The sequence below is a fragment of the Falco cherrug genome, chromosome 3 (genome assembly GCF_023634085.1).
Source record: "Falco cherrug isolate bFalChe1 chromosome 3, bFalChe1.pri, whole genome shotgun sequence".
NCBI lineage: Eukaryota > Metazoa > Chordata > Aves > Falconiformes > Falconidae > Falco > Falco cherrug.
The window spans coordinates 115532725-115547401 of record NC_073699.1 but is presented as its reverse complement, the minus strand read 5'-3'; the positions used below and the strand labels follow the sequence as shown (position 1 = coordinate 115547401).

Here is a 14677-nt window from a genome sequence, read left to right as displayed (position 1 = left end):
CAGGGACGGAAGGGATGCGTGTGCACACGCAGAGTGCCACGGCCTCGCCGATGCCCACGTTTGCAGCATGACACGCATGCTCCTGACACAAAGTTATTGCTCTCGACCTGAGTTATTGCAGAGCCAAAGCCAGTCCCTCCCCAGCACGGCCGACAACAGCAGCTCGGTCACCCCTTCAGCCACAACCCCAGCACGGTGGCAGTTGCAGTTAACTCACTAATTGCACGCCATGCTCAGCCAGGCTGCTTTGCAGAGTGCAATTAATTAGCATTTGCTTCCCTGACATTGCTGACCCTGCCAGACTCAGGAGTAAATTGGCTGCTGTGGGTAATGGGTTTGCTAAGAGTGGCTGGCAGTGGTGGCACGGCTCCTGGGTAATCGCTTCGTTACAGGACAAGCTATTTATATTTTCACTTTGGAAAGACAAGGTGGCTCATTGGAAGAATGTGGCCATCGGTGCCAGTTGCTCTCGGCTCTTGAACTCGCAGGGACCTTGGAGAAAGGAGGCGCAGGCATGGGCTGGGGTGACCCAGAGCTTGGGCACATCTGCCATCCGGGGGTGCTCTTTGCTCGAGGGAATGAGCTGGGGGTGCGTGTGGCTGGGGAGATGGTGGGATGGTGCAAAGTGGGTGGAAAGATGCTTCGGTGACATCACAGACAAACAAATCAGGGTTAGAAAAGGTGCAAACAATGTTTCTCTTCCACAGTGCAAACCCTGCCTGGTCTGTGCAGTGGGTTGCAGAGAACCAGGGGATGGGGATGAGCCCTGAACACCCAGCTGAGCTCCCCAGCCCCCTCCTCTTTCCCACCACCCTCTCACCCTGAGTGCTCTGCCCGCACCCAAACCTGGCCTAAACTGCACTAATCTGGAGAGCAACCCACCCCTGCTCACCAGCCCTTCCCTCAAGCTGCACAGCACTTCATTATATCACTCAAGATTAATCTGTCGCTCCTAATTGCCGAGTGCCCGAGAGCTCCTGGCAGGGAGCAAAATAAGTGTCAGGCGAAAAAGCCAGTGTGGGGGGTTTTTTTGTTGGGTTTTTTTTTTTTTTCCCTCTGTAATATTTAGGTCGCCTTACTGATGTGGGAAGCATAGGGATGGGAATTCATATTTTCTGGGGGTGTGGAGGGTGGTTTTGTGGCATTTCTTGGGGTGTTTTCCCCGGCACCTGCTCCATCCCAGCCCTGAGAGCGAAGAGCATGCATGGTTCCAGCTGAATGTTGAGAAAGACTGTTTGACTGGGTTTTGTGGTGTTGGTGGGTTTTAGGGTTTGGGGTTTTTTTGCTTTTAATGGGGGAATCTTTCCTCAGTTCTTCTTCCTCTGCCTGTTCAGCTAAGGTGGGGAGAAAAAAGGTGTCTGCCAAGTGCTGATTTTAGGAAGGCTGAGATCAAAGTGCTCTGCGGACTCAGCAAAGCTCTTTGGCTCGGAAACAAAAGGGCACGGGTTTTTTCTTTAGGAAAAGTATATTCAGTAATTTTCCATGCAACATGTTTCATTTTAGAAGCAAAGGTCTGGGTCCAGTTCATGCTCATTTGTTGCATTTAATCATCAAAAGGCCTGGGGGGAGGTTGGGGGACGATTTAGGGTGCTGCAGGATTGCACCCCTACAACTCAATGAACCGTTTCTCTCTGATGGATTGCAAACATCACAGGTGACAAACTGATTTTTGTCCCCTTGTTTTGCAGGAAAAAACAAACAAACACGCAGTCAACCCGAATCCATGGCTTTGCTCCTGGTATTTTGGTTTGGCTGGGGAAGAGCCGTGTTGTGCTCAGAGCCACTCCAAAGCAGCTGATTCACTCACATCAAGGCAGAACAATGAAGAGGAAAGGAAATTGCTCGGTTTGTGTCCCAGCCTGGAGCTGGAGCCAGCGCTGAGAGGCTCAGCAATTTCACACCGCACCCCCCCACCCCCCACCCCCAGCCTATTTCAGTCGTGTTTGTGTGTTATTTAGTGCCTGGGGTGTCCTGCTGTGATTGTGATTACCCCCTATACCCCTGCCTGGCTCCTCCAGGTATTTCGGGACCCAACACATCTCCACACCCTTTAACAAGCGATACCCATGGGATCCAGCCCCAGATCCCCACACACCTTATCCTCCCCTGCCCCCGGAGAGCAGGCAGCACCTTGTGCTCGGGAAAACCAGACTTTTGGGGTTTAATTAAAACAAAATGCTGAAACAAACGCCCATCAGCAGAGCAACTGAGTGCTTGAAAGGCTCTGGCTGAGCCATGGCTCAAAGTAGATGCAGCAGACGCGGTCCTCCTAAAAAATTTAGGGCGTCTATAGCTTTTGCTTTGATCTAGCATCAAGTCCCAGGCTGGAGCCAAGTCTGCTCAGCTTTGGGGTACTGACCAACCCCACTGAGATTTGGGCAAGTTGGTGTCCCTGAGCTCAGCAATGCCCAGATGCATCCCTATACTGGGGGGCACGGCAGGTGCCTTTCCCAGCTCACCCAGGCACAGAGAGTTTTCTGGGGTCCTCCCACCCTGCTCGCCACCCTCAGCATCATTCCTGCCCTCCCAAAACAACCCCAGTGCTGTGTTTTCCTGCTTTTTAAAAAGAAATCAGCTCAATTCCTGAGCAGGGCTGTCCCTTTCCCCTGTCCCCCCCCAAACCGGCCATGGTCCCTGCCATGTCGAGCATCACCTCGGGGCCATCACCCACCGGAGCAGCACCAGTGCGAAGGCAGGAGCGATGTGGCTCTGTGCTGGCAGAGCTGCGGCGGTTTTCTCATGAGACCCGAATCCTGTCTACTGACGACTGCAAAACGGGTCATGCTGAGAGCCCGCGCCTGTCAGGCAGATAAATATTGCATGTGGTTTTTGAGGTCTGGGGAGGCAGCCAGCGCCTGTGCCGGGTGGATCATTACCTATTGATCACTCAGCTTGCAAAGTAAGCAGTTCTGCACGGGGACAGGCAGGGGGGAATCTGCCCAGCCCTGCCAAAGAGCTGGGGCATCAGAGCTAAGTGAGGAGCTGGAGGTGTGGAATGAACATCTCTGAGTCCTTCTGGCTACAGGACGGGGGGGATAGTCCCTTGGGAGAAGGACTTTCCCTGCAAAAACGGGCTTGGGCAGCCGGGGCAGGGATCTGGGGTCTGTTCTTCACCTCGTGCATCCCCCAGCTTTTATCACAGAGGCTGCCGATGCTGTCTCAGGTTTCCCCTCTGCCCTTTCAGCACACTTTGGCATGTTACTCGGGATTTTGAAGGCAAATCCTTTCTTCGGGCACCTCTTCAGCTCATCCCCCTGCGCCTGGAGCAAGTGGAGGGTCAGTTTAATCCATTTAATGCACATTTTCTTCCCCCACGGCAAACTGGAGCAGCCCTGAAGTGAAGGAGAATGAAGCAGGATTATACCACGAGGCTAAAAGCTGGGTGCATGGATGGCATCCACGATGCTGGGGTAAGGACTAAGGCTGTCACTTGGGCAATCCCCATGGCTCTGCAGTGGGAACGTCAGGCAGAGCCTCCTGACCTTTAAGGAGAGGAAAAACAAAACAGCTGATAAAGGTACCGATAAATATCACTTAGGTTTCCAGCTGCTGCAAGGCATGCAAGCCAGCCAGCGGGGTGGCTCCAGAGATGTCAGGACCTGATGGCTAATTGTGGGGCAGCCCTAACAAGAGTCAGACTCCCTTTGAACACAGCTTGTTGGGTGCATCGCAGAGCTGAGGGCTTTGTCACGTCCTGGGTCCCGGGCTCGTCTGCAAGCCCCAATGGTGCATGGTGAGCCCAGCGCACCACGCTCAGCACCGCAACAGATGCTCCAACCCAGGGCTCGGCAAGATGTTGGTGTGCCCTGTTGTCCCCCCGGTTCTTCGCCCTGGACTGAAAACCCAGCAGTGCCGGGCTTTGCTGGCGAGGGACGTGCCTTCAGCCATCCTGATGTGCACTAGATTGCGATACCACAGCCCAAGGCATGCACAGGATTTGGCTTAATTGGCAGATCCAGAGATGCTCCCATGGGCCACAAGTATCCCCCAAACACTGCCAGCCTCCTGGGGGACCAAGCAGACACAGCATCACCCCAGGGAGCATCTGCAGGGGCCTGACCGCTCCTCGGTGCCGAGGGGGATTCCACTGCCCAGGGCTGGGCTTAGGGTGCAGGGGGAGCCCAGGGACCCACCTGGAAGGGTGAAGGCCAGCTCCAGAACCGTGTTAATTCACTTTGGTTCAGACACAATCCACCACCAGCCGCTCCATCCCCTTTCCAAGAAGCCCAGGTGCTTGGTGAGCCCTGGTTTAGGCACCCCCAGGACCAGGGGGGGTCAGGACCCACCACCTCCCACTCCATCCCTGTATCCAGGGACCCACCACCGTGCTTTGGGGGATGGCAACTGGGGCCAGGGGGGCTGGCGAGGCATCAAACAAGAGGATGGGGAAGTAGAGTTGCCAAGGAAACCACTGAACAGCAAAGCGCTGATTTTTTTTGTCAAGGCTGGAAAAAATGCGGGGGAGAAGGGCAGCAGCGAGGCCCCGTGACGTGGGTGAGCCAGGGGGCTGGGGTCTGAACCCTGAGCAAGCCAGGATTGCGAAGCAGAACATGGATGCTCAGGTGTCTCTGTGCCAGCTTCTGCATCTGCCAGACAGAGCGTGCCCCGGGCACGGCACAGGGCTGGCCATGGGGAAGGGATGCGGTCTGATGGCACGCGTGGTGGCTGTCCAGTGACACAGGGGACCTGGCTGGGGAGGGGCATGCTGTGGGGTGGTTTAAAATATTGCAGGTTGAAAATAACACTTCTATCACGTCGAGGATTTAGTGTCTCATGCAGGGCAAGGCAAGGACAGGCACAAGATGCACCAGCCTCTGATGAAGCTTTGGAGCATCCAAAACCTGGAACCTCAGGGAGGCAAAGCAACCCCCAGCAGGGATGGGACGGGCCTCTCCATCATTGCAAAATCATGGAGAGCCCCAAGTGGAGCCAGGGCACCTGTCCCAAGAGCTTGGCTCAGCCCAGGGCTGTGACGGAGCCCCAAAGCTCTTGAGGGCTCTTACGTAGCCTCCCTGCCTGCAGAGGCTGTGCGGGCAGCAGAGGAAAGGGGGAGAGAACCAGCATTGGCATCTGCTGGTTGGAGCCACGGCTGCACCTCCCAAGCACTGACGGAAAATCAGAACTGAAGTGCCACTTCCCCAGAGTTCAAGGGAGAGCTGCCGGGCTGCGCACGGGCAGGACAGGCAGCTGCCAGGTTTGTGCCTGCATGTATTGCTCGCCAGGCTGGGGGATGTGGGGAGGACCCTCGCCAGGGGAGGAGAGCGGGGAAAGCCCTGGGGACACGGCACCTGTGGGGCTGATGGCTGGGAAGGGGACATGGGCATCTCCCGGGGGGCTCAGCCAGACCCCAAGTGCTGTCAGCCATCCCAGTTTGGGGACTGGAAATTTGGGAACACAGACACGTGTTTGCACCCTGTGGAGCGGGCGAGGGGCTCAGCCCTGGGAACTGTCCCCAAAAGCCACCCAGAGCTCATGTCACAACCTCTGGAAACAGCTGGATGCTGGAGCGCCCCTCGCTGTCCCCTGCCCCAGAAACACCTGCCTGCTGTGCTGCAGGGGGCCAGATCCTGCATCCCACCCAGAGGCTGGAGCACCCTTCAGGGCCAGGAGCTCCTCCAGCCGCAGGCAGGTGGGAAAGCCCTCCCTGGGGAGGGGGGCGCCTCTGGCAGCACTGGTTTGCCTTCCCTGCTCCCTTTCATCCTCTGGGATTTTCCAGGGGGTGGGTGCAGGGTGACATTTCCCCTGGGGACATGTCTCCTGTGGGACAAACGGACACACGGGGATGCCAGGAGCTCCATCACAAAGTGTTTGGGACTGGGCTCCCTCTGGTATTGCTCAGACACCTTGACTGGGCTGGACTGCAAAAAATAGAGGTCCAACTCCTGCCCATTTCAGCCTTGTCCTACCCAGAGGTGCCCTGTGGCACCCTGGGGACACCACGTGAGCGCCAGCCCTGCACGCCGCTGGCACGGTGCTGCCCGTCCTGTGCTCCCCTTGCCGCACAAGGTCACACTGATGTTTTATTCATCCCCCACAATCCATTATATTCCTTAATTGCAGCACACACACTGCAAGTGTAAATAATTGCCTCGAAGCCTTAATGACTTTGACATGCTAATGAGCACTGCAGCCCAAAGCACACTATCGGGGGCTCCGGGGTGTCCGACCCTTCCCTGGGCTGCCGGGACCCCCTGAGACTGAGGGGCTAGCGCCCAAATCTGGGTGCAAACTACCCTGAGCTCTTCCTGGGGAAAAAAATTCACCCTTCATCCCAAGATTAAAAAATTAATGATTGGTTAATCCAACAGCTCCACCGTCCTCCTCCATTCCTGCCCATCGGCTCACGCAGGCACGAGAACAGCACCCTCACCCCTCATCCACCCACGGTCACCGTGACCTTACCTGTGTCCCCGTCACATCTCGCTGCTGCCAAACAGAGCCGCTGGGAGAGGCTGGTGGCAGTGAGGGACAGGCTCAGAGCCACAAGGCTCCATCCCACACCAAAGCTGCATCTCCTGGCCAGTCCTCCAATGCCCTTTCCCTGGAAAACCCTGCCAGCTGTCAGTGGAGGTGCTGCCCTGCCATGGGCCAGCCTTCCACATCCAGACCCAGCAGGGAGCTGCTCCACCCTTAATTAAAGGTCTTTAATCACCAAGCAGGTGATGGATGAGCATCAAGGCACTGTTACATCTCAGGCTGGGGGCTGATGTATTCAAGACACCTGCTGGAGCCAGCCAGGGGCTCTTGGAGGACCATGAGGCTCCAGCCTAGGGGCTGTGGACCAAGGCACAAGCCCCAACCCCTTCAGAAAGCAGTCAGTGCTGCAGAGACAGTTCACACCTTTATTGCTGTAGCTGGAGGGTCTTTTCCCCGCTCCTCTTCCCCCCATCCCTTCTTTACTGGGAACACAATGTGCTCAAGCCAGGATGGATGGTCCATGTGTCACAGAGCAGAGCACCGGCATCTGGGCATCCTGCAACCACCCTGCCTCCCTCCGTGTCCTCCCACTGCGTTTGCTTTGGTGAGGAAGGTGTTTGGGTTAAAACCTGGCACTCTCCCAGCCCCAGCCCCCAGGACAGTGGTCCAGCCCCATGTCCACAGGGCAACGTCTCTCCTGCCCCCAAATCATTCAAGCCCAGGTTTCACCCAGGGAAGGACAAGCTGCCCAGGTCAGACCAGTCTCACTTTTCAGGGATGTGTCCCCCAGTGGCTACCAGCCCACCCCAAGCAAAGGGCAGGTATTTACAGGGGGGAATCTCCTGAATTCACCAGGGTTTTCTCAAGCAAACCTGCCTGTTGCCAGAGCCCGGCTCCCCGGGACATTTAGGTGAGCCCAGCACAAGAAGCCAGGGTGTAGGGACCGGTGCCCACCATCATCCTCCCTCCCCACCCTGGCTGCCCGATGTGGCCATCACAGCATCCCGTCTAGCACCACGCTCCCTCCAGCCCCATCGCCGGGCGCCGTCAGCAGAACTGCAGGAGAAGCAGAGCCCAGGGCAGGTGATGAGCCCTCACCCAGCCCCCCAGCACTGCTTTGGGGGGCTCTGCCACCCCCCAGGGCCAGGGAGGGGTTGGGACACCCAAAGCCCCACCCGGCTGGGCACAGACCTTCCAGCGGTTCCCGCATTCGTTGCACAGCACGAATGTTGTCATGGGCTCATCAGCGCTGCGTGTCTGCACCTAGCACGGAGCAGGCAGCTGGGTCAGCAGGGACCCCTCCAGCATCCCCCACATCGGGGTCCCCTGGGGACAGAGGGGAGCCCCAGGGGCTTTGCAGGGCTGACCTGGTTGTAGGTGCAGTTCTTCTTCTTGCACTTGCCGCACTGGAAGAGGTCGGTGACGGTGCCGCCCGTCTTGGCCATCTGGTGCTCACGGATGGCCTCCTGGGTCATGGCGTTCCTCAGCTCCTTCAGCTCATCGCTGGCCATCTCCTGCCACCGGCACCGGCACCACAGGGTCAGAGCTGCCACGGCGCTGCCCTGGGGCTCGCGGCCAAGCCGGCACAGAGTGCCAAGCCAGCACCCTCCCTATCCTCTCCAGGACCAGGACGGATCCTGCTCTCTGTGCTTGCTGGAGAGCTAAAGTCCATCCAGATGGAAAAACCACCCCATCCTCAAACCAAAACTGCTGCCTTCAGGGACCTGGCTCCCCATGGAGGGAGCTGGGCTCCCTGGAGCCTGATCTGGGGACCCCAGCTGAGGAGGAGGAATGGGGACCCTCAAGCCTGACTCCTGCCAGCATGACATCCCACACCTGGTCTGCGATGGGGGGGCTGCAGGGCTCTGGAGGATCAGGCAGTGCCCCCTGCTTTCTCTCCATGCCCCAGCCAGCAGCAAAGTGGGACAGGGAGATGCTGGGACAAGCCCAGTGTGGGCACCAGCAAGCCAAGACCCAGCCAGCCCTCATGTGCCAACACAGCCTCCAAGAGCAGAGGTTGGGGTAGGGGTGGACTTCATCCCCATGGAGATGGAGTGGTCCATGAGACACAGCCCCATGTCCCCCATCCCGCTGCCCACCTCGGCGGTCATGCGGGCGATGAGGCTGGGCTGGATGGCCCCGCACAGCACGTTCCTTCGCAGGCTGGGATTTTTGGGGTCCTTCAGGTTGCTAATCCTGCTCCGCACCCGGTTGCGATACTTCATGTCTGTGCTCTTCAGCTCCTGGAAGATATGTGGGGTCTGTCAAGGAATCAAGGGGGCACAGTGGGGGGATGCCAGCACCATGGGCACCCACTGCTGCTCTGGGCTCGGTGGTGCTGGCTGTCACCAGGGCCAGTGTCCTGGTATGTGGAGGTGGCCGATCTCAACAGGGCTTTGCTCCTGGGGGGACCACTGGGAGGGGGGTCTCCCCCTCCTTGGGTTTAGGAGGATGAAGCCCAGCTTGAGGTGTGGGCAGGAAAACAACTTGGCATTGCCTTGCAACATTTGACACACAGGCAAAGCTGTCGGGGCACAGGGACTGTCACCAGATGCTGTGCTGGGATTTGAATTCCTGGTGCAGAGGACTCAGCCCACTCTCCTCCTCCAAAAAGCCACCAGCTGCCTGCATGGATGTGGGCAGAGAGGCTGAGGTGCCAGCTCTGGGGTCCTGTGAGCCCCCAGGCACTCACAAGTAGAGAGTTTGGGATACACCAAAAATCGAAGCGTACCCAGGAGGGGAAACAGCCTTGAGGCTGATCCTGGACTTGGGGGGCTGCCAGGACACCCTCAAGCCTTGAGCTGGGAGTGAAACGAGGTGGCTTCATCCCTGGCAGCATGGCACAGCCTGGGCCCCGTGAGGGACCAGGGCTGGCAAGAGACATGGGCACCCACAGCAGCTCAGAGAAGAGGTCTTGACTGAGTGTTGGGTTTATTTCCCCAGGGATGAAAGCAGGTCCCTGCGCAGAGGGGTCTGGGGGGATGCACAGACCTCCGGACTACGGCAGGCGCCCAGGGGATGCTCTGCTCAGCATCAGCATCAGCCTCTAACCGGGGTCTGGGCTCCCTCTGCAGGCAACGGGGACAGCAGAGCCCGTCATCCTCTGTCCTTGTCCCCACCATCCTTTGTCCTTGTCCCCATCACCACGTCTGAGCCCACGTGTCTATGTCCCAGCAGATGGAGCCTGGGGACTTCCAGCCCCCGCAAAGGATATGGTCTTCGATCTCCGATGCCATCTTCTCGCAGTTGACACCAAACTCCTTGTAGTCGTCTACAGGGCAGAGAGGCCGAGGGGTGACATTCAGGTGTGACACCAGCTGGGTCTCACCGTGCACTGAGAAACCTTGAAAAAAGTCTCGCGTCTCCCCCTCAACTTGCCCCAGGCACGCCATCTCTAAAACCCCTGGTTTTACCCATCTTGAACCTTACAAAGACCCCATCCCCACACCCGACCCCTTATCAGAGGCCCTACCTACCACCTTTTCTTTCATTTTGGGGCTAAACACTGAGCTATGAGCTACAAGCTGCAGTTTGTTTGCAAGTCTAGGGTGAGTTTGCCATTGCAGGGCTGTGCATGCCCCAGGATGCAGAACCTTGCTTGTTATTGTAGAGCTGCTCCTATTAGAGGTTTACTACAGGAGAAACAGCCCAGTTTGGGCTCCAGCACCCCCCAGCTCCAGCACCTCCTAAGCTCCAGCATCCCCCAGAGCTGCTCACCATCCATGCGGAGAGCGGCCGTCAGCATCTCGATGCACTTGTCCCGCACTGAATCCCCTGTGAGGTAGCAGGGGGCCAGGAGGCAGGGGCTGGGCGAGAAGGTGGGGCTGGTGGGGGTCCGCGGTGTCTCCGGTTTGGCCTTGCTGCTGTTGGCTCTGCAGGGCACATGGGGACGGGACAGGCAGGCGCCGGGGTCCTGGCACAGCCCCAGGGGACCTGCCGGGGGTCCTGTGGCGGTGGGATGGGTCCCTCCTACCTTTCCTCCTTGCTGTCGCTGGAGTTTCTCCAGGAGCCGGTGGGAGCTGGTGAGGGGCTGGTGCCCACAGAGACTTTCCTGGGGGTGGCACAGGAGGGACAGTGGGGGTGACACCACAGACAGGGCAGGCAGGGGCTGGTGGCAGGACCTCAGGCACCAGCGCATCAGTGCCAGCGCTTGGAAGCCAACAGGAATCTCCACAGGGGAGGGTTTGCTCCTCATGGGGAATGTCCCGATGCCCGTGGCAGGATCAGGGCTCCCAGCCATCTCCACCCACCCCAGATGTGCGTCCCATGGTCAGAGCACTCCCAAAGGGGATCCCCAAGGCATCCCCAAGCTGCCCATGGACCCCTCCTCCTTACCTCTCTCCTGGCAGTCTCTTCTGCGGGGAGGAGGCGGAGGAGATGGCCGAGGTGGTGGAGGACCTCGAGTCAGCAGAGTCTCTCCTAGCAGGACAAGCTCCGTGCCAGAGGATGGCGATAGGGACCAGGCGGTGGGTCCAGACACCCAGCCGGTGAGGGGCTGGGGCTCAGCCTCTCCCATCCTCACCCAGCCCAGGCACCCACCTCTCTTTCTTGCTGTCCAGAGGTGACTTCTTCGAGGATGCAGTGGGACTCCAGCCGTCACTGGACTCTCTTCACCGCAGAAGTCCAAAGGAAGGGAGAGATGCTCTCAGCAAGCCCAGCCCCAGCATCCCCCAGTGTGATCTGGTGAGCCGGATCCTGCCTGCCCATCTGCACACCCCAGCCCTGGCCAAGTCCCCGCCAAGCCCCTCCAGCCCCCAGGCTGCCGGCAAAGCCTCCCCCAGGCTGGTAGTGCCCGGCAGAGCCTGGCACAAAGGGTCGGCGCATCCTTCAGCAGGTACCTTTCTGGGTTGGAATCAGTAGGGTGGCTCCGGGGGATGGTGGCACAAGAGCCAGACTTGCTGGGCTTCCTAGGGACAGAGAGAGTGGGGCAAGGTCAGACAGCACCATCCAAAGAGCCCTCACCTGGGAAATAAACAGCTCTAGAGGAGAGAAAAGAAAAAAAAGCTATTTCTCCCTCCCTTCTCCAAAAGCTGCCCTGGTGCTGCCACAGCAGCAGGCAGCTGCCCTTTGGCTCTGGCAGTGCTGCCAGCTGCCGTGGACAGGCAGGGGTGGATAAACCAAACTCGTAAGGAGCGAGCAGAGGGTGGTCTCTTATTGGCCCCACTGGTGCCTTGGCCACGCAGCTGGTGTCCCCCAAGAGCAGGCAGGAGCTCCCACCTCTCCTTGTGCTTCTCCCTGTGCTTCTCAGCCAGGCTCTTGGGGTGCTTCGCCCCTTCGTTGGCGCAGCTGGGAAAAACCATCCCCTTCTCCTTCTTCTCCTTCTCCCCATCTGTGTCCTTCTCCTTCTTCCCATCCACATCTTTCTCCCTCTTCGGGGCGGTGGAGGACTCTGGTAAAGGATTTGGGTGTCACAGGCACAGCCCAAAGCAGCACAGGGCACCTGGGGAGCTGCATCCCAGGGTGGGGGCACGGCTGGGGGCTGCTCAGCCCCTGGGGGGCACACACTGATTTACATCACTCTGCCCTGGAGCAAAAATGAGCCCTTGGAAAATCCATCAAGTCTGCGTGTTGCCTGGAAGGACTGGGTTACAGCAGCTGTGATGCACAGGAGCCTGCACATCCCAGCTCAGAACCGATCCCACTCTGGGACTGATCCCACTTTGACCCCCCTGGAGAGCATCAGGCGCTTGGGACACCGGGAGGGTTGGGGCTGGGGAGGGTTCTTGCCTCTCCCTGGCATCGCTCACCCAGCAGCCGCTTCCAGTTCTTGATGAGGATTTTGGCTGAAGCCACCACCTCTTCGTCCGAGCAGTGTTTCCGCACTGAGTTGACGGCCACCCCGATCCGTGTGGTCTGGGGACATACGCCAGGGACGTGTCCTTAGGGATGTGCCGGCTGGCATGGGGAGGACAGGGTGAGCCACCCCACGGGGTGTCTCTGCACCCAGACTCCTCACCTGGAGCAGCTGGATGGTCATGGTGTAGCCGGTGAGGGACTTGAGCAGATCCAGCGCCCCTTCCTAGAGCAGGGAGAAGCCACAGGGGCCCGTAAGGAGCTGGAGAGAAATGGGGGGGCTGCGCTGAGGCAGCCCACGTCCCCCCTTTCCTCTCACTGGCACCAGGCGATGCCAGGGAGGGCACCCCACGGGGACACAAAGCAGCCCCGGGCACACCAGACCCTCCCCAGCAATGCACGCATAGAAAAAACCCAAACCCAAATCCTGCCGGACCATCCCAGCACGGGGTCACCTCTCCCAGCTGGGAAGCTGGAGCCTCCCGTCAGGCACAGGAAAACCCTCTGTAAGGAAACCCTGGGCTGCTGGGAGCCAGGGACAGCTGGGGGACACCCAAATGTCCCCACACAGGGGTGCAAGGGTCTGTGGGACACGCACCCCCGGGGTGCATAGCGGCTGCAGGGCTAAACATAGCCCCGGCACAGAGCCCTCCTCCTCCTCCCTGATATTTTTAGAGCCCCAGGAGCACAGTCAGCTCGCAGGTGTGTCCCCCACAGGGGGGACAGCCCCGTGCTGGGCTGGACTCCCCACCATGAGGGGCTGGATCAGGCCCCCCCAGTATGATGGGTGCAGGGAATGTCCCCATGCTGTGGCTGGACCCTGACTCTGTCCCCGTCCCCAGCATGCAGGCATGGTGGTGTAGGGCAGGAGGGTTGGGCAGGGTCAGACCCTTGACCTGGGGGTAATTCCTGGTGGGAACGGAGCCCCTGTGGCTCCCACGGGGTCTGATGCAGTTGCAGGTGCTGGCACCCCAAAAGCCACCAGATCTGGGGGGGACGGCAGCACTGCCCCCTCCGCCCAGGAACCTGCACCTTGTCGGGGCAAAGGCCGGCGGAAATAGTCAAATATTAACTTTAAGGGCTGGGCCCAACTCTGCTCACCCAGGCGCAAACTGAGCACCAGGAGCCCCGGATGGATCCTCACCTGGTGTGAAGCAGGGCCAGATCCAGGCTCCCCCCAGCACGCCATCGCCAAAGCAACCCCGGAGCCATCGTTCGACCCCCTCCCCTCCCTTTGCACACTTGCACACGTTCGTGCAACAGGCAGGGCTGGGGCTGGGGCTGTGAGGCGCTTGAGCCCCCAGCCCACCCCCCAAAGAGTTTTCCTTTGCGTGGGGCTGAGCCTGCAGCACCAGTACCGGCCGCGATCGAGTGTTGGTGGCCGGGCTGGTGGCCAAGCACCTGTCGCCCAAGGTCCTGCACCACTGAGGGGTGCCTGGAGCTGCCACCTCTGGGACAGACCCCCCCCCCTTGCCCCCAGATCCCAAGGGCCGGGAGCAGTGGGGTGCAGAAGACCCCCAAATCAGAGGCAAAATAAAATCCCCTGGGTGCTGGCTCCGACGTCGTGAGGCTGGGCTGGGGGTGCACAGGCAGCACCCTGGGGTGCTGGTGGCACCTGTGGGTGCTCAGCACCCGCGGGACCTGCTCAGCCCCTCCAGGACTGTGAGCAACAGGAGCAGGAGGTGAAGAGAAACCCCCCGCTTTCCCCCCGCTCCCCTGTCCCAAGGAACGGTGCAACTCCAAACATGCATGCACACACGTGTCAGTACGCACACGCGTGCACACCCGCCCCGGGGGCTCGGCCACCTTACCGTGCTCTTCCTGGCCACCATCTTATCCAGTTTCTTGGCGATCCGGACCAGCTCCTCAGCGGGCCCCATGCTGGCGGAGCGAGCCCAAGGCAGCGGCCGGCAGAGTTTGGCACTGCCGGCATGGGGGTCCGGCGGCGAGGTGGGGCGGGGGGTGCGAAGGGGTGGCCAGAAAGGAGCAGAGAGGGGAGTAAAAAAAGGGGGAAAAGAAAGGGAAGGGAAGGGAGAGAAAGCAGAAAGGAGGTGGGGCTGTCCCGGCCAGTTATAACTCCTGCCAGGCAGGCGAAATAGCACGGGGAAGGGCTAAATATAGCCCAGCGCGGGCAGGGCCACGCTGCAGGAGCTGGGGGAGGCGCATGGCGGGGGGCACCGGGGGGCCTGGCCCACCGGAGGGGGACCTGGGGGGCCAAGGGGCTGCCTAGCGTGGGGATGGAGCCTGGTGCTGGCAGGGAAAGCCCTGGCCGTGGCTTTGCCACCAACGTGTCTCAGCCAGGGAGCGCCGAGGGGCGCGGGCACGATGCCAGGGGGCTGCTCTACCCACACCCGGTGTCCTGCGCCAGCGAGTTCCCAGGGAGGGGAGAAGCCACAATGACAAGTGACACCCCAATGCCTCCCGCAGCCATTTAAATCTGGTGGGTGCTCCGCTGAGCCCCCCCAGG

The 14677-nt window shown here is 59.7% G+C and overlaps 1 protein-coding gene across 1 annotated transcript; it reads right to left on the bottom strand.

The window, feature by feature from the left end:
• Nucleotides 1–6828: 6828 nt before the first annotated feature.
• Nucleotides 6829–14294, bottom strand: TCEA3 (transcription elongation factor A3). Its single transcript, XM_055706131.1, has 14 exons — nucleotides 14022–14294; nucleotides 12374–12436; nucleotides 12165–12270; nucleotides 11635–11806; nucleotides 11256–11324; nucleotides 10957–11025; nucleotides 10753–10836; nucleotides 10391–10468; nucleotides 10135–10289; nucleotides 9633–9688; nucleotides 8517–8672; nucleotides 7785–7931; nucleotides 7609–7680; nucleotides 6829–7473 (listed from the first exon to the last, which is right to left on the bottom strand). The coding sequence occupies exons 1-14, from the start codon at nucleotides 14088–14090 to the stop codon at nucleotides 7465–7467; spliced, it is 1305 nt and encodes a 434-aa protein (XP_055562106.1). The 5' UTR covers nucleotides 14091–14294; the 3' UTR covers nucleotides 6829–7464.
• Between the last annotated feature and the right edge of the window lie 383 nt (nucleotides 14295–14677).

Bases quoted from the DNA above. Each gene is read 5' to 3' on its own strand.
- TCEA3 (XM_055706131.1), bottom strand. From the start codon at position 14,090: ATGGGGCCCGCTGAGGAGCTGGTCCGGATCGCCAAGAAACTGGATAAG. The intron at 11,026-11,255 runs GTACCTGCTGAA...TCTGCGGTGAAG, and splicing joins ACTGATTCCAACCCAGAAAG to AGAGTCCAGTGACGGCTGGA. The intron at 9,689-10,134 runs GTGAGCAGCTCT...TCTGCCCTGTAG, and splicing joins GGCCGCTCTCCGCATGGATG to ACGACTACAAGGAGTTTGGT.